The following is a 22,382-nucleotide window of genomic DNA, read 5'->3' as shown; positions in this document are numbered from 1 at the left end:
TTTTTAAATGTTTTGTTTGGATAAATCAATTCAAATTTTTTCTATTTTAAATTTTTTGTTTAGATAGGGCAATTCAATTTCTTCCATATGCAAAATTTCAATTTTATATTTTAAATAGATGAAATTTTAATATTAAACTTTATAGAAAATAAATACAATTTAATTTTGAAATATTAATTAAAAAATATTTTCAATTTTTAATAATTTATAAATACAAAAATATTGATAATTTTAACTAGGGTTGTTTTGTCTAACCATAACCAGTGATGTTTTTAAATCAACATCAACCAAAGCTATTTTTCGGTCGACATCAAATAAGGTTTTTTTTGTCAAAAGTATGTCGGGAATATTTGTTAGCTGATGTCAGTCGGGGCTATTTTTTGGCTCAGGTTGGTTGAGTCTATTTTTCAGCCGATGTTGGTTAGATTTTTTTACCAACGTCGGCTAGGGTTTGTTTGGCCGACACCGGCTAGAGTCTTTTCGAATGACATTGACCAAGGTTATTTTTAGCCAACGTCGGCTTAAAAAATCCTAGCAGGCGTTGACAAAAGAATCTACCCAGTATCGACTAAAAAATAACTTAGTTGATGCTAACCAATAGAACCTACCCGATGTTGACCGAAAAACATCATTGGTTAACGTTGGCCGAAAAATCCCTAGTCGAAGTTGGCTAAAAAACAGTCATGACTAATGTCGGACAAAAAACCCTACCCAACATTGACTATAAAATAGCCTTGGTTGATGTTGGCTAAAAAATAACTTTGACCGATGTCGACTGAAAAAACTCTAGTGAATGTCGACTGTAAGAACCTAGTCGATGTTGACTAAAAATAGTCATATCCAATGTCGGTCAAAAATACCTAGCTAGTGTTAGCAGAAAAAACCCTAATCAACATCAACCAAAAAACCTAGCTAATGTGGTTAAGAAATAGCTCTGGCTGATGTCAGCCAGAAAACCCTAGTCGATGTCAGCAAAAAAATCCTAACCGACATCGGCTAAGAAAATCTAGTTGACATCAACGAAAACACCCTAGCTAACATCGACTAAAAAATAATCCTAGCCGATATTGGCTAAAAAATAGCTTTGACTGATGTTGGCTAGAAAAATCTAGTTGACGTCGACTGAAAATTCTTAACATGTGTCTACTTAAAAGTTAGTCATGACCGATGTCAGTAGAAAAAATCTAACCAACGTTGGCCAAAAAAATCATTGTCAACATCAACTGAAAAAACCTGGATAACAATGACCAAAAAAATCCTTGGCCGACATTAGCGAAAATTTCTCATGACTGACGTCAGTGAGAAAATAACCCTAACCAACATCATCTAAAAAAAATCTTAGCCGATATCAACAAAAATAGCTTTGATTGACATCATACAAAAAAATTATGACCGAAAAAACCTCGACCAACGTCAGTGAAAAACAACTTATGTCGATATCGGTCGTAAAAATTTTGGTCACCCGTAGTTGTGAATGTTGAGCAAGAAAGAGTCCCGAGCAAAAACGTGAGTTAGAATTTCAAATTCTATATTTTTTGAGAAAATTTGAAATCTCATTGTTTTAGTTAATCAAAATGATTCATAAAAATATCAAAAATTAAATCTCCTTTCAAATACTCTATCCAAACAAGTTATTTTATCATGAATCATTTTAAATTTTTTGAAAAAATGAATTCTCCTACTGAATTATTCCATCCAAACACACTATAAGTGTATTTTTTGCAATCCTGGTTAGGTAAGGTTCATTAATGATACCTTGATCACTTTGATACCTAAAGTTGATGATGCTGATACTCTAGGGCAACTTAGACCCATTAGTCTTTGCAATGTGTCTTATAAGGTATTGACTAAGGTTCTTACTCAAAGATTAAGAGAAGTGATGGATGATCTTATTGGCCCAATCCAATGTAGTTTTGTTCTAGGGAGACAAAGGCGGGATAATATTATTATTGTTCTAAGAAAAAGGAAAAAGGTGATAAAGGATGGATGACTATTAAAATTGATTTGGAGAAGGCTTACCAAAGGATGAGAAGAGAGTTTATTAAGGATACTTCGATTGATGTAGGGCTACCAAATTCTTTTGCGAACATGGTGTGGTTTTGTATCTCTACTCTATCTATAAAAGTCCTTTGGAATGGTGAGGTTTTGGATGATTCCTTTAGGCCGACTAGAGGGATTTGTCAAGGTGACCCTCTTTCTCACTACTTATTTGTGTTTTGTATGAAGCGTTTGTCTCAACTGATTGTTGTGGCAGTTGAGAATACATTTTGGAAACCTATTAGGTTGAGTAGAAGGGGCCTAAAGTTATCCCATCTTGCTTTTGCCAACAACTTGGTTTTTTTTTTTTTTTTTGAAGCATCCATCGACCAAGTTGAGATCATTAAACCTTGTCTTGATATTTTTTGTGAGAGCTCTGGTGCCAAGGTTATTTGTTAGAAAACTCATTTTTTCTCTAATAATGTAGGATGGATTGTTCGTGAGAAGATTAGTGATGCTTTTCCAACATACGAATAAGCTTGGCAAATATTTGGGAGTGCAATTACATCATGAGAGAGTGTCCAGATCTACCACAAGGAGTGTCATTGAGAAAATGAAAAGAAGGCTTAGGTCATGGAAGGTTAGAATGTTATCCTTTTCTGGTAGGCTAACTCTTAACTAGATTTGTGCTTACTGTAATGCGCTCCTATGCTATGCAATCTGTTTTCCTTCCTCAAAGTGTATTTGATGAGATTGGTCAGGTTTGTAAGAACTTTTTGTGGGGTGATATTGATCATAGTAGGAGTATGCATTTGGTGTCTTGGAACCAGGTGTGTAAACCCAAATATGTTGGAGGGTTGGGAATTAGAAAGGCTCGTCGTGTAAATGATAGTTTCATGTATAAAATTGTCTAGGATCTTTGTACTAAAAACTCTCATTTATGGGTGAAGGTAGTTAGATAGAAGTATGGTTGTGGAGAGGATATTGTTCCCCTTATTAATAGGAACAAGGTTGGTTAAAATGTTTGGGCTGGAGCTCGGTGCAGAACAATATTAGATGGAGGGTAGGGGATGGTCATGATGTGCTTTTTTGGATTGATAGTTGGGTTCTTGGTGTTGGGTCCTTGCTGGGTAAGCAAATAAGCACCTTGGGTAATCAAGATTTGACTATGAACGTAAGTGATTTTGTGGGGGAAGATGGTAGATGGGATATTAATCTCATGCTACAATTCCTTCCCAGTTCTATGTGTGCGAGTATTTGCAGTTTGACTCCCCCTAATTTTGAGCAAGGAAGAGAAAATATCTAGGAAAAGCACGAATGATGGTATATTCTCGATGCATTTTGCTTATAGTTACCAGGTATTCACAATGGAGCCACTGAAGATTCCCCTGTTCAATTCAATACGGCGTTGGAAAGGTCCGGAGAGGATAAGGGGCTTACTTTGGAACATAGGGAAGAATTGTCTCATGACTAATTACAAAAGGTGGAGAATGGGCATTGCTATTGTTGCAACATGTCCAATTTGTCAGAACCAAGAGGAGTCCAACATGTCCAAATTGTCTCATGACTACCACTAGCTCGGTCCCTTGTATATGGCAAAGCTTTTTACCCCCATCAGTTTTAGCTACTTTTTTTGCAGGTGACATCCATTTTTGGATGCAAAGAAATCTTGACAAAGTGTTATCTGGTGTGTAAAATTTATCAAAGTTATCAAACTTATGTGTAAGTTTGATGAACTTGTCTTGAAAGAAATAAAAGAGTACAATCAAAATGTGAACAAAAATTTAAGAAGTTGAATGCGGTATGGAAAGAACAAAAATACAATTATTTAGTAAAAATTACTTAATTTGTTATAAAAATATATTCCTTCCGAGGAGTAAGTACAATTTTTATGACTAACACAAAGGTCACCAAGTGCAACATGAGTGGTCCCAAATCTTTGGGATGGTTCTTGATCACTTGTGGCGTAGAAGGAATAATTTCGTGCTTTAGAATACTTTGACTTCTCCAACCATTATCTCAATCCAAGTGGAGTGTTCTTTAAGGTATTGGAAAGCTTCAGTGGGGTTGAAGGATGATTTTAGCATTGGCCCTGACTCTATAAACCATTCGTCTATCCATTCTTGGGGTTCAGCAAGCTTAGGTAGAATCAAGGTCAATATCGATGGTGCAATTCGGATTAGAGATCATCTTGCGACATGTGGTGGAGTTGCTAGGAATCATCACTATGGGCGTTGTATGTATAGGTTTATGATTCATCTTGGGAATGTTCATGTGATCTTTGAGGAACTCTGGGTTATTTTTCATGGTCTCAAACTAGCTTTGGATAGAGGACAGTGGAGTCTGATGCTTTCAATTTGGTGAATGACATTCGAAATATGGCAAAGCTTCCTCTAAGGTTCTTGCTGCTTCATATCTCCAGGGATAACAACTTAGTGGTTAAGGAAGCCTTCTCTTCCAATGATCCTTCTTGTGTACACACTAGTTCCCCATTGAAGCGTGGCGCGAGACTTCTTATGGAAACAACACTAGTTTAACTGCTTGTTGTCTTTATTTGAACTAGCCAAAACAAAGCGTGCTGCATCCGCATTTCTACTCTACTGTCATATTTTATTATTGTGGTAAAATTTATATATTTAAATAATATATTTTATTAACTGTAAATTCATATACATATTTAATTTTTGTTTAATATGTTTTGTAATCAATATATAATTTTATTTTTATGTTTCTTTATTTGTTATGATAATATCATAAATTAATATATTATGTTTGTAAATAATGTTCATTTATACACCGTTGATCAAATTATTTGTGGTACATTCTTAAATATTATTTTATTTGATAAATGCATTTATCAAATATTGAAATGGTAACATTATTATGTCACATGTTAAATTTTTTTTCTTCTTGTTTTGATTTTTAGTTATATTTGCTCTTAGGGTGCACATACTTCAATTATAAGGATTTTTTTATATATTTTTTAAAGTAAGATATGCGGTACCATGAAGAGAAAAATGGATAAATATATAAAGTAAATATAAAAAATATGTGTAGAAAGTAAAGATTATCTAAACATTTTTCAAATTGTAATTACAAAACAAAAAAAAAAATCATTCAAGTCATGATCCTTTTCACAATGTTTTTAAGTTTGTTATAATTTTTTAAACATTTATACCCAAAATTAACAAATTATAGAAATATACAATGATGTTTATTTTTCCGCTAGCGTTTGATAAATAAGAAATTTTTAGGACAATGAAAAATAATTAATTAATATTTTTTATTTACTTTTTTTGAAGAAAAAAAATTAAAGATATTATTATGTTGAAGTTATTACAAGAACATGTTAATTTAAAAATATTAAAATACATTTTTCTGTTGTAACGGAACATCCATGTTTTAATGGTTTACATAAATTCATTTCATAAATTATTTTTAAGAGGAAAAGTCATTTTAAACACCTTACAAAAGTTCAATAAAATTATTTCTAACATTATAAACTATCGATTAAACCATTTCTTCACAATTTGATGTTCATGATCTAAATATAAAATTCAGTAATTTTAATATAAATTTGTACGATTAAATACTATAAGAATGACATGATCAAAAACAAAGATATATATATATATATCATCCTATTCTTCCCAAGTATGTTTCTTTTTTTCTTTTTTCTTTTTTATAGACTCATAACATGTAAACTTTAAATATTCCAACTACACACAAAAATGAAAAAAAAAAATCTTATAATAAAAAATAAAAAAATTAATAAAAGACAAAATTAATTAAAAATATAAATAAAAATAACACGTAAGACCACAAATAAAAAATCTATATTCCAAACTAAAACTAAATTACCCAGAATATGTTACAAATTTGAACTTCAATTGCAACCATACTTACCTACCTCATTGTCATATCTAGAAAAGAAAATTCTTTCATAAGTTGTCCAATGTTCCTTAATGATTTAGTATATCTAGAAAAGAAAATATATTACTTCATGCATCAGTATCACAAAACCAATCGACTATAAAAAGCACCGAAAAACACTTTATTTGAAGGAAGCAATTGAAGAATCCTAGTGACAGCTCAAATGCAAAGTGCATAAAACCTAGTGCATTATAGGTTATCATATACCATGCTAATTTGATGCTAAAAAAAGGGGTTATGTTTGTGTACCCGTTGATCCTTGTCTCCTTGGAGTAGAAGATTGGATCCTTATTTTTCCTATGAATGCCAAAAGATTAATATTATATTTGGATTTCAATGAAAAAGAGGATGAGTCTTCAAGAAGGAGAGAGATGGAGAGTGAGAGAAGATGAAAAGGAGAAAAGGAAGAAATATGTGAGGGAGATGGAGGTTTCTCGATTTCAGTTATAGATAGGATGTCATGGTTAGAAAGAGAAACAAGAGAATGCAATTATAAGATAACAAAAGATGGGAGAGTGTAAAGTTACCAAATACGAGAAGATCTAGAGGGTGTAGTTATTTAGTTTTCAAGCATCGTTTCAATAAATTGTAAGTTAGAAATTTAGGCATCACTCAAAGAGAATAATGTATAACTTATGATATTTGAGGGTAAAAGTGTCCAAAAAAGTGGAGGCCAATCAGAAAGTATCCCCTTTATCTATTGTTATAGATAAATATTCAACTTACTACCTAAAAGTGTAACGGACTCTTACATGAATCCTTCAAAGATAAAAAAAAAACTATTTTTTTATCCTTAAATGTGTAAAAATATCAATATTTTAATCCTGTTGTTATTTTTGTCCATCAAGTGTATCATTTTGTTGATGTGACATATGAAAATTGAAATGTTATGAGAAAAAATTGAAGTAAAATGTTAACTCAACAGACTAACTTATCATGGAAATTTCAATGAATTATTTTGTCAATTTTGAATTTTTTTACCTATTAGTCTTTCCCCTTCCTGTCAACAACTATTCTTCTCCATAAACGAAGATGTACCATGACTAAAAGTGGTCTTTGGGTATTTTTTGTTTGTTCGTTTTGTTAATATAAATTCTTAATCTTTCTTTTTCAATTTTACAAAATAGTCCTCTTCTCTAAATGAATTCAAAATTAAACCTTATAATTCTGAATCCTATTCAAAACCAAAATTCAGAACCTACAACAATTGAATTAAAACCAAAATGACAGCAAATTTGCTACATATAAGTGCGATAAAAAAAATTCAATGCAAGTAAACAGAGAAGAAGGCAGTGAACAAAGAAAAAAAAACAAAAAATAAGTTAATCTCTCTTTGCTTCCGCCATGAGCGTCACCGCATTCCTGGATGCAAGTTTATCAGAACTAGTATGTTCTTAAAGCTTCAACCTCAACACCATCCTTTCCCACACCATTCTCTTCAACTCTTTGCAAAGGATGACAATCGTGCACTATCACCATGCCAAACTTCGTCTTCTCTTTCACTCTAGCTTGTCGGTGAGCGCGAGTTCAAGAATGAGCCAACACCATCGTGTCAAGGCTAATGTCGTTGACATCAATGTTGATGACATGGATCGAGACACAGTAACCTATGAAGCACGGACACGCCACCGAAGTGCCGCGTCCCGCATCGAAGACGCACCAGACACACAAACGGGTGCGGCTCCGGTGCGACGCGATGTCCGTTGCCGCCGCCGTCGCTGGAAACGATTGGATGCAGGAAACGCGTGATCGGACGTGGCCCAACAAGTGGACACGCGCGTCCAAACGCGGCCCAACCAAATATTTTATTATTTATTTAAAAAAGACTTACCTAAAACGAAAATCACGTCTTCTCCTTGCCGCAAGCGAACCTCCACGTCGCCGCCTCCATTTCCCCCTTTGCAGGTAGGCCTTTCTTTCTTTTCTGAGTTTTCTCATGATTTCATCTGCTCCATCGCCTCCATGTTTCTGAGTTTTCTCTCTCGCCTCTTTTGTTTCCCTGTTGATGCTTTTGCCTGATTTTATGATTTCTAATTTCAATTGATGCTTTTGTGCTTTATGGTTTCTGGTTTTATGGTATTTTCTCTCTTTCTCTTTCCATGTGCAGTGGTACCCATTACCCAATGTCATTTGATAGTTACAAGAGAGTTTATTTTTATTATTTTATTTAGATACTTTTTTGTTTTGTTGTGTCATTTGATACATTCAAACGTTTAAAGGTGGCCTCAAGCACGTTACAGCAATTATCATATTTTCTAAATAAAAGTTGTGCCATTTGATACATTTAAACGTTTAAAGGTGGCCTCAAGCACGTTACAACAATTATCATATTTTCTAAATAAAATAAATGGGTGGATGTTAACATATTTTTGTAGGATTGAAATTTTACTTTTTCTTCAATTAAAATTTTAAGGGTTTACTTGTGTTTTTATTTTTTTATTTACTTTTTAATTATAAAATTGTCACATTAGTTTAAATCTATTTTTCGGTTTTAAAAAAATTATACAGAAAATATTAAAAATAATAAATGAAGATGGAAAATAAAAACACAAATAATAATGGAGCTTTAAAGTACAACACAAAGATTATTATTATACAAGTCCGGGTAGGTGTGGGGCATCAATTAAAGTATACTATTCAGTTTCCCCTACCTTAATTTTTATTATTTTATTGTAGCTTGTTAGCAAATAAAAAATAAAGCCTTGAGTTTTGTGATTTTTTTTTATTTTCTTATTTATTCTTAAAAAAATTATTTTCTAAAAAAGTATCTAAATTGTTTAAAAATAAAAAATAAAACAAATATAATTTACAAAAACTAAAATTATTTTGAATAGTCCTATTTTGAATAAAATTAAGCTACAACATGGCCAATAAGACAAGAACAACATTGATTAGAAATTGCTTTTGTTGTTTGTTTTTTACTTAGAAATTGTTTACATTGATTTTTAATTTTTTTAAATTATTGTAGAGATGAGTGCTTCTAGTCCTAGTCAAGCTAAAGAACAAGATGATGATACCAAACCTTTATGGACCTATGTTACAAAGATAAAAAGTGTAGGTGGTGGTGGAAATTATGAGATAAAATGCAATATTTGTGATTTTACCTTTAATGGATCTTACACTAAAGTGAGGGCACACTTGTTGAAGATGACTGGAAAGGGAGTTAGAGTTTGTCAAAAGGTAACAATTGACAGACTTATAGATTTGAAGAAGATAGACAATGAGACAACATTAAGGGTGGAGAAGTCAAAAACAAAATCTGTATCATTGCTTCCGGTTTCTACTCAACACCAAATGGATACAAACATTCTTGGTGTTGATCCAAAAAAGAGAAAGACATCAACTGTAGAAAATTCCTTTAATTTGCAAGCTAGAGAGACACTTGATCATGAAATTGCTAGGATGTTTTATTCTTCGGGGCTGCCTTTTCATTTAGCAAGAAATCCTCATTATAGAAAGGTGTTTGCCTATGCTGTCAACAATCAGATCAGTGGTTACCAACCTCCAGGTTATAATAAATTAAGGACAACATTACTTCAAAATGAGAGGAGACATGTGGAGAACTTGTTACAACCAATTAAAAATGCATGGAGCCAGAAGGGTATGAGCATTGTTAGTGATGGATGGAGTGACCCGCAAAAAAGATCTCTTATTAATTTCATGGCTGCCACAGAGAGTGGACCTATGTTTTTAAAGGCCATCGATTGTTCAAATGAGATCAAAGACAAGGATTTCATTGCCAAACTTATGAGGGAGGTAATTATGGAGGTTGGGCACTCAAATGTTGTGCAAATAATGACGGATAATGCAGTCGTTTGTAAAGCAGCAAGTTTAATAATTGAGGCTGAGTTTCCTTCCATCTATTGGACTCCATGTGTTGTCCACACATTAAATCTTGCTTTGAAGAACATATGTGCAGCCAAGAATACAGAAAAAAACAATGTTATTTATGAAGAATGTTCTTGGATCACCCAAATTGCGGATGATGCAATGTTTGTGAAATTTTTTATCATGAATCACTCTATGAGACTATTAATTTTCAATTCATTGAAATTACTATCCATTGCTCCAACAAGATTTGCCACCACTATTGTAATGCTCAAGAGATTCAAGCAATTGAAGAAAGGACTCCAAGAGATGGTCATTAGTGACCAATGGCCTTCTTATAAGGAAGATGATGTTACAAAGACTAAATTTGTGAAAGATACTTTGTTGGATGATAAATGGTGAGATAAGGTTGATTATATTCTTTCTTTCACTAGCCTTATCTATGATGTTCTTAGAAGAACTGATACAGAAGCTTCATCTCTCCATCTAGTATATGAAATGTGGGATTCAATGATTGAAAAGGTGAAGAATGCCATATATCAATATGAGAGAAAGGAGGAGAGTGAAGGATCAACCTTTTATGAGGTAGTGCACTCCATATTAATTGACCGTTGGACTAAGAGTAACACTCCTCTCCATTGTTTAGCTCATTCCTTAAATCCAAGGTAATTAACTCTATACTTTTTTACTTACCTTTTTTTTTAGAATTACATAAATTTCAATCATATATATATTTTTTTAATTATAGATATTATAGTCATGAATGGCTAAGTGAAGATTCTAATCGAGTTCCTCCACATCAAGACTTGGAACTCACTCGTGAAAGATTAAAATGCTTCAAGAGGTTATTTCTTGATGTGGATGTAAGGAGGAAAGTGAATATTGAGTTTGCCAACTTCTAGGATGGAAGAGAAGGTTTTGATGATCTTGATTTTTTAAATGATAGAGGTCAAATGGATCCAAAAGCTTGGTGGCTAGTTCATAGCGTTAATGCTCCAATACTTCAAAAGGTTGCCCTTAAGCTACTTGCATAACCTTGTTCATCTTCATGTTGTGAAAGGAATTGGAGTACATATTCATTCATTCATTCTTTAAAGAGAAACAAGATGGCACCACATAGAGCTGAAGATTTAGTATTTGTTCATAGCAACCTACGACTTCTCTCAAGGAATACTCCACAATATCATCAAGAGGAAACTAAAATGTGGGATGTAGCCGGAGATGATTTTGGATCACTTGATGATTGTGGTATTCTTGAAATTGCTAGTTTGTCTTTAGATGAACCAGAGTTAGAAAGTGTTTTTTTCAATGATGATTGCTAGTTTGTGGAATTCTTGAAGACTTGAAGTTGCTAATTCATCATCTTGCTTTATAATTTTTTTTTGTAAAGAAACAAAGAGTACAAATTGTATAATGAGGTCTCTTAGTATTTTTTTGTGACTCATTATCATAGGAAAAGTTCTTTTTAGATGATGATGAATATATAAATCTTGATTTTTAATTTAGATCTTTTATGCATATCACTCATATTTAATTTTATGTAATTTTATTATATATATATATATATATATATATATATATATATATATATATATATAGTCGTGTCCGTGTCCTACATTTTGGACATTACAGGTGTCCACGTGTCCGTGTCCGTGTCGTGTCCGGTGTCGGTGTCGGTGCTTCATAGACAGTAACAAAACCAAACACAAAATGCCTTCATGTAGTCACAAATCCAACAAAAGAGAGTATTATCTAGATCTCAAAAATCACCAACCTAAATTTTAATTTTTTTACACTAATTCATAAAACCAAATGCATAAGGATGCCTTCATCATTGTCGTTAGCGGCCCCAATGACGTTGGCAAGGACACCCTCATCGTGAGCCTCCGCGATAGCTGCCACAGACTCCATTTGCATCCTCTTTAGTCGTGCGCCTCATCGTGACTAGACTAGCGAGGTAGAGGATGGTGGCTTGCCTTCCTGGGTCGACGACAATATTCTGTACTTTCATCGAAGAGGTCAAGGTGGCACTATCCTCGTTGTCGTTGTGTTCATCCTTGCCTCCTCCCCAACTATCTTTCTCCATCTAGCATTTAGGATTAGGTTGGTGTTGTAGAAAGAGGGGTATACATGGAAAGATGGGAGAGAAAGAAAAAATAAAAATAAATAAATAAATTATGATGCTTGATTTAAAATGGAAAAGACTATAGGGTAAAAAAAAATTAAATTTGACAAAATAGTCCATTCAAATTTTCATGACAAAATAATTTTGCCAAATCATCATTTTATTTCACAATCTTTTCTCGTGACATTTTAATCCTCACATCTCATGTCAATGAAAATGTTAAATTTGATGGACAAAAGTATTGACTTTACTAAAATGTGGGCATTTTTACACATTGGGACAAAATAATTTTTTATTATTTAAAGATTCATTTGTCAATGAATTAAACTTTTAAGGATTAAGTTGAGTATTTTCTATATTTATTTTGAAATTTCAGCTCTTTGATGGAAAAGATGTGGTAAGGAATATAAAAAACTTCAAAAGATAGTAACGAGATTTTTGACTTTTTAGTCTCACTTAAGTGTTTGATTGAGGTGAAAAATGTAAGAAATGAAAAATAAGATTATTCACTAGAGATGAAAAGAGAAGAAATATTTGAATTAAAGTGATTTAGTAGATAATAAAAAATTAAAATTAAATATTTTTACAAATCCTATTCTACCCATGTTATTTCATATGATATTAATTATTGTTTCCTGTTGGAACAATAGTTTATGGCAAACCGAAAAAATTACTGGCTGAGTCACGGACAATGTCGCTTTCTTTAAGACATTTCGTGGCACTGCCAAACATTGTGCAAGCAGACTATCAACCACGACATCCCCAAGATAAAACAGCTCAGATCACTGTATAAGATTCTCACTGCACTGAGGGAACATTTTCTAGAATTACACCCTCTTGTATGACTTGAAAAGTCACTCTAAAGCCACCAAAAAATATGACTTGAAAAGTCACTCTAACAGCCAATCGAAAATATGACTTGAAAAGTCACTCTAATAGCCAACCGAAAAATATGACTTGAAAAGTCACTATTATAGCCAACCGAAAATATGGCTAGAAAAGTCACTCTAATAGCCAACCAAAAAATATGACTTGAAAAGTTACTTTTATAGCCAACCGAAAATATGACTTAAAAAGTCACTATTATAGCCCACCGTAATTTTAGAGCGACAGAAAGAAAGAGGGAGAAGTTTGCCGGAAATGCATCAGCTGAAATATGGGAGGGAGAAAGAAAAGTTGAGAAAATGATTCTCAACTGAGGCAAAGAAAAATGAAGAAATGAGCTCTCTATATATAGGGAGTGAAACACTATTCAAGTGTTTATCTTGAGCGATGTGAGACTTGAAGCCTTTTTTTCTTCTTTTTTTTTTCCTTTCTTTTTTTCAAACTTTCATCCACATTATCCTTTGTTCTAACATTTCCTTTTTAAAAAAATATAATATTAAATGACATTTTATTTTGTTATATATATAAAATGTATTTTCCTATGCTTAAATCCAATCCTGTTGGTATTGAAATATTCGATTCTCAGTTCCATATTCAAATATGGCTGCATCTTTTTCGAATTTGATAGAAACTATGTATTCTTTCCTCGTATTTCTTCTCAGGTTTGAGAAGAAATCTGCAAGCATGGACCCCACTTATTTCGTACGGAACGCACGAAATGCTTTCTTTCTTTCCTTTTCATCCATGTTTACACACTTTCAACGCTTTTCTTTAGTTAGAAACGAACATAGCTGTAGTGTTACGGGATACAAAAGAAATTGGAGCATCAAGTCCATACTAAGCGAAGAAACTAAGTATAAAACTTAGAATACTACCTTCATATGTTTTCATCCACGTGTGGTCACATATCATATTTCATATAGGATTCAATTTCATCATTATTATTTTGCATTTAGAAAATATTATCAAAATCTTTATATATTTATACACAAGAAAAAAACATTAAGAATGCGAGATATCAACCTAATAATATTAAAAAAAAACATTGAATCACGTCAATGGAATGAATGGTCCTAAATTACCCAATCAAATCTTTAGCAGAAAAAGTTCATCCTCTTGAATCCTAAATTTTCTTACTTGTTTTTTTTTTAAAAAAATATTTATCTCAGTGTGTTATATTTTACGTGTCTAATTTGATAAGTTAAGTCTAAACTTTTCTCTATACTTTCATGAAAAATAATCATCCCATTTGTTACATTTTTTCATACTTTCTATATTTGTAAATTAAAACATTAATAATTTATTTAAGTCAAGAAAGAGACAACCATAAATAAAAAACATTTAAATTAAAATTATTATGATAAAAAAATATAATTTCCCCATGATTTGACCTATTTTCTGAAAACTCAGTTCTTATAAGGAATCATACTAAAAAAATGAGAAAATATTAAACCTTATTACAATGAACTCTTTTTTTTGGACAGATCATTACAATTGACAAACTTCAGTAGAAAAGTAACACCCAAAAAAGAAAAGTTACTCAAACAACCTGTGGACTTGGGACCTGTTTGAGTTACATTAGAAATCAATTATTCACATTATACACACATTTTAATGTAAAATTGGTGGCTGGAATTATTTTTGGCACATTTTAATTATATTTAAGGATTTAAAATCAACTCTAATAAACTTCAAAACAAAAATAGACACTTAATCCTTCTTAGAAATGTCATTCCACTCATCTCTTTTCCCAGGGTAAAACGTGCCACCAGGAAGCCTCTTCCAAAATGTGCAGTCATGGAGTTGAGAAAAGTAAAATAAAGGATACATTGTCTGCACAAATGTCCTTTAACTAAAAAAATTCAAGGGATACCGTTACATCATACTGTGTACACTAGACTTTCCAAAGGGTAGTCCATAACTCAAGGAAGGGATACCCTTGCATTATAACCAATATTGCTTTTGCTTCTGAGATAGGTAACTCACTCTCTTTTAACATCGTGGTATATATGGCGAACAAATAGCAATGAAACTCGGAAACTAATGGCACCAAATATTAGGAAGAAAGCATAGCATAGGCATGCATTATAGCCAATAAAGAAGGATAGCTGCAAGAATCCACTCATATTTGATCTCACATAGAAGTAGACGCAATACCCAAACATGAAAATGGCTGTTGAGCCACCACACAGCACTGATCTGCACCCACAAAAAATAAATACATTAGTGATAAAGCCTCGTACTAAAGGGTGCCTAATGTTTATAGATTTTTTTTCCCTCCCAAATTTCTTATGGAAACATCATATAACATGTGAACATTATAAAATATTTGTACTCTTTCACAATTTTAATATGAATCAAACCATTTGAAAAAAAATTCAATAAAAGAATATGCGTTATTAAAAAGGAGAGAAAAAAGTACAGTGGGGGTGAGGGTAAGGTACCCTTAAGACTTGAAAGGAAGAACTAAATCAAAACAACAATAGATAAGGAAAGTTGGAATGTAACAAGGCAGCCAGCCTTATTCCTTTTTTCTTTATAAACCTTTGAAACAATTAAATGTATTTGAATTGATCATAACATAAACATTTTCTGATGGTGTTTTCCACAGTAGTAATGGCTGTCTAATATGACCATTTCCTCTAATCCTCTCATCTCCTATGTACAAGCTTTGATATTAAAAAAAAAAATACCTTATATCTTTATCTTTCATTTTGTAAGAGGGATAAGAGTTGTGATATCAGAGTGAATCTTAAACAATGCGAGGATCAATTATAGATTTCAGTTATCAGTTAGGATGTCAGGGTTATCAAGGATCAAATATTACCCAGGCACACAAACAAGCGAGGGAGGAGAATAGGGGAGAAGAAAAACATTAAACGGAAGCAAGCTGCAAGCATCAGCAACAAAACATACCTCCACCACCATTCATGGTCTTCCGCAGATAGTTGAATGTATGTCAAGCCAATACTGACAAGTGCAATGATCAAAATGACAGGAATGAATGTGGCAAACAAAATGCTAGGAAGAGTGTATATTTTGTAGCCCCACATACTAGCATATGCCTGGTGTAGTTGCAGGACTATTGCACTAAAAGGCACAAGACCCCCAATAAACATTAGAAATGGTGTTCTCCTGTACCAAGCAAGCTGTTGAATATCTCTCGGATGTCTCTTTGTGGCAGAGGAGCTTTGAAATTTAGATCTAAAACGGTATCCAATCACTCCACCAAATGCAAGCAATGGGATGGCGAGAAATGTTAATAAAACAAGAATCACAATAATAGAGCCGAATGGGAGTCCAATTGTAGCCCTGTAAGATATTGCGACAATGTTGAGGATAGAGGCTACAACAAACACTGGTCCAGTGTAAAGAATTGCTGCTAGACTAGCACTCCTTTCCTGGAATTATAGCCAAATCACATATATTTATAGGTAGTTAAAAATAACATTAAAAGTGTAACATTTTTGTCTTTCTTGTGGAATTATGTAAAGAATTACCCATCCATTCTCAGCAAACAGGCCATGGAAGGATGCTGCAGTGTACCCAGCAAAAACAGATGAAAGAGCATACAGCAAGACAAGCCAATTTAACAGTCCTCCACGATTGTAGGGATAGAGGGTGCCAATAAGTGCTAGAAACAGCAAGACACAAAGCCTGAAAGAAAAAGGGCATGTCATTTTATTTCAAAGGAGGAACAAAGTTATAAGCCAACTAGTTGTAATTATTTTTTTCCAACATTACACGAATGAACAGTGATAAATGATTAATGAGTTGGCTGTATGATAAGCTAGACATCTAAACCACACTGACTCCAGATCTCAAGTGGGAATAGAATAGATACTGCCTACTCACAATAGAAAAATGACTTTGAATTTTGGTTGAATCCTGATGTACAATTATTAAAAACAAACTATGTCCATTGTTAAGATGTATTTAGTTAGAAGATAGGTGGCAAGAGGTAGAAAAAGAAAACTATATATGAAAGGTTGCATAAGTAAAGCTGGCTGATAACCTCCACAGGAGAATTATAAACAAAGTCTGCCTCAGTTTAGTTTAAAGATTATTAGGCAAAGAATCAGAAGGAAGAGCGATCCACATCATAAACATAACCATACATGTGAGGTCAAACCGAGAAAAACATAAATCAACTGTAAAGAGAATGCTTTTGGCCTTTGCTATCACTTGATAGTCTAGATTCAGATTGCTAAAGGATTTGAATAAAACCTAGGTGGGTTGGTGCATAGATGAAGCTATACATCACACGCATTGATATATTATAGTCATGACATTGCCATGTAAAGACTGGAGGTTTGGTACATGGCTTTTGGGGAGAGGATCGGGGAATATGTATTTTTACCACAAAAGTAGCTTACAAGATTAGCAATTGGGTACCAGTTCCCACAACAGCAAAAAGTAAGGATGAGTTTGGAGGAGGTCTGAATACATCGCCATGTTGGAGGGACTTCCAACCAACCTCATTATCTTCTTCATTTGCATTAGAATACCTAAATTGTAAATGAAAAACTGTTAGGCTAACAAATAAAGACAGCCTGATTATATTCAGCTCTTATAGAATTATGAATAAAGAAGAAAGTTACTTTTTCAAATCACTCCTCAGATGCCGCATATAAAGCAGGGCAAGCAAACCAATCAAAAGCAAAATGATGACAATTGAGTTAACAAACGAGAACCAATGAACTTGCTGGTGGACAGGCATCAACGAAGCTCTCAAGTATCTGTCCATCCTGTTCTCAAAACGTACTTTAGTGGCATTCCAGATAATAGAATAAGTGAACTTAACATCAACACCAACATCTTTAGTAATATCTGCAGCGCGATTTGGATCACCAAATGCATTTACTTGTATGATCCGGTTCCCATTGTAAAGAACATCAAATTGAACATGTGTAAAAAGGTAATAGTTAGGTCCTCCTCCACCAGGTGTCCACCCATCCTCTTCAAGTTTACCAATGAACCCCCATAGTGGAAGATCGTCCAGATAAAACTGGAAGTAAAAGTCGCGGTTTATAGCTCGTTTAAAGGTTGCAATTTGATCAATTGTAAGCTTCTTTTGGCACCAGGTCTCATCAATCTTGTCCACCAGGAACTTAAACTCATACAAAGCATTGCTCAAACGGTCACCATTGAGAACTTCCCCAAGGGACTCTTTCTTTCTGACAATTGGGTCTGTGAAAAACACAACCTTTTTCACAATCCAAGTGGTTCCAAATTCCAATTCAATTTGATCTCATTTTTAAACACCACGAGATTAAGCCTTAAACCTAAGACCAAGAGTAACTACTAACCTGGGGTGCAGAAAGGCAAATCATAGTACTCATATGTCTCACTGCAACAGAGAAATTGTGTAAATAGAAATTCAATGAACATAAACATGAGGAAAAGCAATGAGAAAATTATGGAACCTGGGGTTGTTGAAGGGTCCCACTTTGTTGACAAACAATGGGACAAGTTCTCCAACATTGTACAGGTGATCGGAGGGTGAAGATGAAGAAAACTCAAGAGTGGCGCAGAGAAGAAGAAGAAGGAGAAAGAGATGGTGGGGTTTAGCCATAGATGCAGGTAGTGAAGCCAGATGCAGCGATCTCGCAGAGTCAAATGCTTACATTACAGCCACCCTAGTCATGACAATTTTTTTTTCTTGTCAAAGAAAATATCTGAACTTATAAAAATTCATATTTTTTTTTTCGATCAATTCTATAAAAAAAATTGTACGATCAAAGGAATAGTTATTGCCCTCTAGAATTTTTTTAAGAAAAATTATATATAATCCCTTTTAAGAAGGGTGTTCAGTACAAACAATTATCTGTTCAAATTTTAAAAAAAAATAATTTTATGCTATGATTGGTTTAAAATTTATTATTTTTAAATTTTAACGATTGAGAAAAAATGTTAAAACATGTTTTTGATACTTTCGTTTTAAAAAAATGACATAATTACTAGTATAATCTTTAAATATATGTTTTAATTTGATATTTGAAAATTTAAATAATTTGTTTATAACATGATTTATTTGAATTTCATTTATATTTAAAATATTTTTAATTTTTTACTCAATATTCTTATTTATTTTTAATCTTTAATCCTATTTTTTCTTAAATGAGAATCGTATAAATTGATGATTAGAGATTTATAAATTTATGATATCTATAAAAATAAAAAATATATATTAATCATCTATATAAAAAACATCATTTTTAAAAATGTTAGTTTTTTAATTAATTTTAAAGTCTCATAATTTTTTATTCTAAATTATTTTCATTTCATTTTTTAGTTTCAATTGTTACATTTTTTATATTAAATATTGTACTATTAATTTTATACTATTTTAAAAAATATTTTAATCAAGTTTAAAATCAAATTAAAAAATACAATTAAATAGACATTATACTTTTATTATTTTAATGAACATAATAGTTAAAATAAACCATCTAATATAAAATGATTCAAGAACTATATTTTATTTAAAAAATAATAAAGTTAATAAATATCTTAAGGATAAAAAGATAATAAAATATAAAAAGAACTATAAGTTAATGCTTTAATAGTGAAGGTATCTCAAAAGGCCCACACACATCAGAATGTACTAAATGAAGTAATCCTAATGCCCTTCCTGGCAAATGTGCATTAAAAATATGCCTAGGTTGTTTACTAGCAAAGCATCTTTCATAAATTTTTTCAGACACACATATTTTTGGTAATCCTATCACCATCTCATTAGAATGTAACTGGCTTAAGCTTCTAAAGTTTAAATGTCCAAACCTTAGATGCCGTAACCAGTTCTCTTGATCAGTTACTGTGGTTGAGAGGCACTATACTTAAGTGGTTTTGATATTGCCTTGAAATGTTCTATTCTTTGAAATAGGTGATCTCAACACCAATCTCTGCCTTGGATCAAACAGCTCCAGTTTTTCATTCTTCATAACTATTAAGAAACCCATTTTCAATCAGTTGCCTAACACTCATCCGATTAAACTTCATTCCTGACACAAATAATACATTTTCTATAATAGCTATTTTGCCATCATTACTTTTCACCACAATATTCCTTACACCTTCAGCAACCAAAGTTCTGCTGTCAGCCAGCTTGATCTTGGTCTTTCTGCTAGTGTCAAGATCAACTAGGAAATCTTTGCAACATGTCATGTGATTTGAACACCCAGTGTCCAAATACATGGCCTCTACAGGTGAGTTTCCTTCAACAGTAGTTACCATCAGTAAAACAGGATTTGAATCTAAATCATCATCATGTGCCACATGTGCCTCTTGATCATCATTTTTATGTTTTCCTTTGCCTTTTCCTTTACCATGCTAGCATTCAACTTCATAGTGGCCCCATTTTGCACAGATGAAGTGTTGTATTTTCCTTCTATTTTTTTTCTTTTTGTATCCTTGATTTGAGGGACCAACTTCTCCCTTATGAGAGGATTCTGGTTTTTCTTCAACCTTTGGCTTGCCTTGGTTGTGATTCCAACCCCTTTTGACAAACTTCCCTTTGTCTTTCTTTCCTTTCCACCTCTTTGATCCTCTATTCACTTGGGCTTGCTAAGCTTGATCAACCGCTTTTGCTTGATTCCTTTGAATCAATTTCAATTCATGTGCCTCCAAAAAACCTTGAAGCTCCTCAATCTTCATATTTTATACTTCTTTGGATTCTTCAATGGCTACAACGATGTGATCAAAGCTTTGATTCACCGTGCACATGATTTTTTTCATGATCATCACGTCTGTGATTTGTTCATTGCATCCTCTCATCTGATTGACAAGATTTAACACCCTGCTCAAATAATCTACTACTCGATGTCTTTCTTCCATCTGAAGCAGCTCGTATTGCTTCCGCAACAATTGAAGCCGCACCTTTCGAATCTTGTCTCCACCAATGAAACATCTTTCCAATATAACACATGCTTCCTTGGTTGTAGATGCCTTCAATATCTTATAAAAAATACTCGCATCCACGCTCTGATGAATCAAGAACAAGGCTTAGCTATCGTATTTTACTACATCTTTGTACGTGACTTTTTGTGCGTCTGTAGGATTGTCTCCTAATTCTGGGTAGCCCACTTGAACAATCTTAAGAACATCTTGAAATCGAAACAAAACCTTCATTTGAACATTCCATCATCCAAATTCTTGCCATCAAGTATTGGTAAATTGCTTAGAAAACCCAAATTCCCAACCATGGTTGCAGCAACGATGATCAACAACAACAACAAACATTTCTCTCAGTTTCAGCGGAAGCTCCCTTGATTGCACAAGGCTTTGATACCAAATCTGTTGGAGCAAAGGTGATTCACACGCACAATTTCTGTTTAGAGAGGAATTAAGAGAGTGAGAAAGTAAATGAAATTGGGAATGCAACTTGCATTTTTGATCTCTACAAAATGATTTACAATGAATAGTTTTTATACATGGAAGGAGTTTACATCATGAGACTCAATTAGTTGTAACTACCTAACTATCTAAGTGCCTTTCCCTCCTATGCTAACTACCATAAACTAACTCATGCAAGCTTTTGAATTAGTCTATTTCATCATATTGGACCCATTTGAATCCTATTGTATTTTTTCCCTAACATAATTGCTCTCTTACACATCTGTATTTTGTTTATACTTGGAGCTCGATGTTACATATTTAATTTTGTCTTTTTTATATTTAGAATGCTTAATTAAGTCTTTTTATTTTTGAAATTTTCACTTAGTTCCTTTGTTTTTTTAAATGCTCTAAGATAGTCCTTTATTTTCTTAAAAATATCTTAATGTGATCTTTTTTCATCCAATTGAGGCGGGTGATGTTAAGTTATAAATTATAGCAAAAAGGATCAAATTGAGACATTTATAAACTAATAAAATAAAAGATTACATTGAGACATTAAAGGACCATGAAGCATTTTAAAAAACAAAGAACTTGATAACATAAAAAAATAAAAAATAAAAACTTGATTGAAACTTTCAAAAATAGAAGAATCTAATTAAATATTTTAAATAAATAAAAAAGATTAAATTAATAATTAAGCCAGTAAAGCAATGACAAAAAATATTATAATTTTTATGAATACTTGAAAGGTAAAGTTATAAAATAGTTCAGGAATTGGTCCCACTTAAAATCAACATCTAACATTGACCGGTCATATACTTAAATGCGCATGATTAATTCTGTTTTTCACGTGATTAACTATTATTAAACATTTAAATAAATTAATGGTTAATCACTCATGAGATAAAATTATCCACTAATAAACATTTCAATAATATTGTGATACTACTAGCCCCACAACGATAATCAATACAACCAAATTTATTTATTTATAATCACGTATGAGATAAAATTAACCTATATATATATATTTATTATTTAATTTCATAACACTATTAAACATTTTGGATATAAAGTTAATCATATTTACACATGAATCATAATTTTATGATACCATTAATCATATATATTAATAATTATATGTAATTATATTAATTTATTTTAATTTTAAATGAAATAAAATTAATCATGCTTATATACATAACTAATTTTTTTATTCATACGATTATCAAATATTTACATTTAGATAGTAGATATATGTGTATAACTATCGTAGAAGAAATTGGAGAATCTTTTT

At 32.4% G+C, this 22,382-nt stretch overlaps 2 protein-coding genes and 1 long non-coding RNA gene across 3 annotated transcripts; 2 read left to right on the top strand and 1 right to left on the bottom strand.

The window, feature by feature from the left end:
* The first annotated feature begins 1,862 nt into the window (after positions 1 to 1,862).
* LOC114379512 lies at positions 1,863 to 4,645 on the top strand. The gene is made up of 2 exons (XR_003659508.1): positions 1,863 to 2,185; positions 2,465 to 4,645. It is a non-coding gene; the product is annotated as an uncharacterized LOC114379512 (long non-coding RNA).
* A 4,235-nt stretch (positions 4,646 to 8,880) lies between these two features.
* LOC114380324 lies at positions 8,881 to 10,140 on the top strand. Its single transcript, XM_028339326.1, has one exon. It carries the CDS (start codon positions 8,881 to 8,883, stop codon positions 10,138 to 10,140), a length of 1,260 nt encoding a protein of 419 aa, XP_028195127.1.
* Positions 10,141 to 14,433: 4,293 nt separating this feature from the next.
* Positions 14,434 to 18,414, bottom strand: LOC114380241 (transmembrane 9 superfamily member 5). The gene is made up of 7 exons (XM_028339246.1): positions 18,175 to 18,414; positions 18,058 to 18,098; positions 17,350 to 17,938; positions 17,125 to 17,256; positions 16,249 to 16,405; positions 15,665 to 16,149; positions 14,434 to 14,947 (listed from the first exon to the last, which is right to left on the bottom strand). Exons 1-7 carry the CDS (start codon positions 18,321 to 18,323, stop codon positions 14,731 to 14,733), a joined length of 1,770 nt encoding a protein of 589 aa, XP_028195047.1. The 5' UTR covers positions 18,324 to 18,414; the 3' UTR covers positions 14,434 to 14,730.
* Between the last annotated feature and the right edge of the window lie 3,968 nt (positions 18,415 to 22,382).

This window comes from Glycine soja, chromosome 12, assembly GCF_004193775.1.
Source record: "Glycine soja cultivar W05 chromosome 12, ASM419377v2, whole genome shotgun sequence".
NCBI lineage: Eukaryota > Viridiplantae > Streptophyta > Magnoliopsida > Fabales > Fabaceae > Glycine > Glycine soja.
This window is presented reverse-complemented; position numbering and strand designations above follow the sequence as displayed.

What these genes read in the sequence shown, in the direction of transcription:
- LOC114380324 (XM_028339326.1), top strand. Translation starts at nt 8,881, where the DNA reads ATGAGTGCTTCTAGTCCTAGTCAAGCTAAAGAACAAGATGATGATACC.
- LOC114380241 (XM_028339246.1), bottom strand. Translation starts at nt 18,323, where the DNA reads ATGGCTAAACCCCACCATCTCTTTCTCCTTCTTCTTCTTCTCTGCGCC. An exon ending in GGTACCCAATTGCTAATCTT is followed by an intron (nt 16,406 to 17,124) that starts GTAAGCTACTTT and finishes TTTTTCTTTCAG; the next exon opens with GCTTTGTGTCTTGCTGTTTC. An exon ending in TGTTTGCTGAGAATGGATGG is followed by an intron (nt 16,150 to 16,248) that starts GTAATTCTTTAC and finishes CTATAATTCCAG; the next exon opens with GAAAGGAGTGCTAGTCTAGC.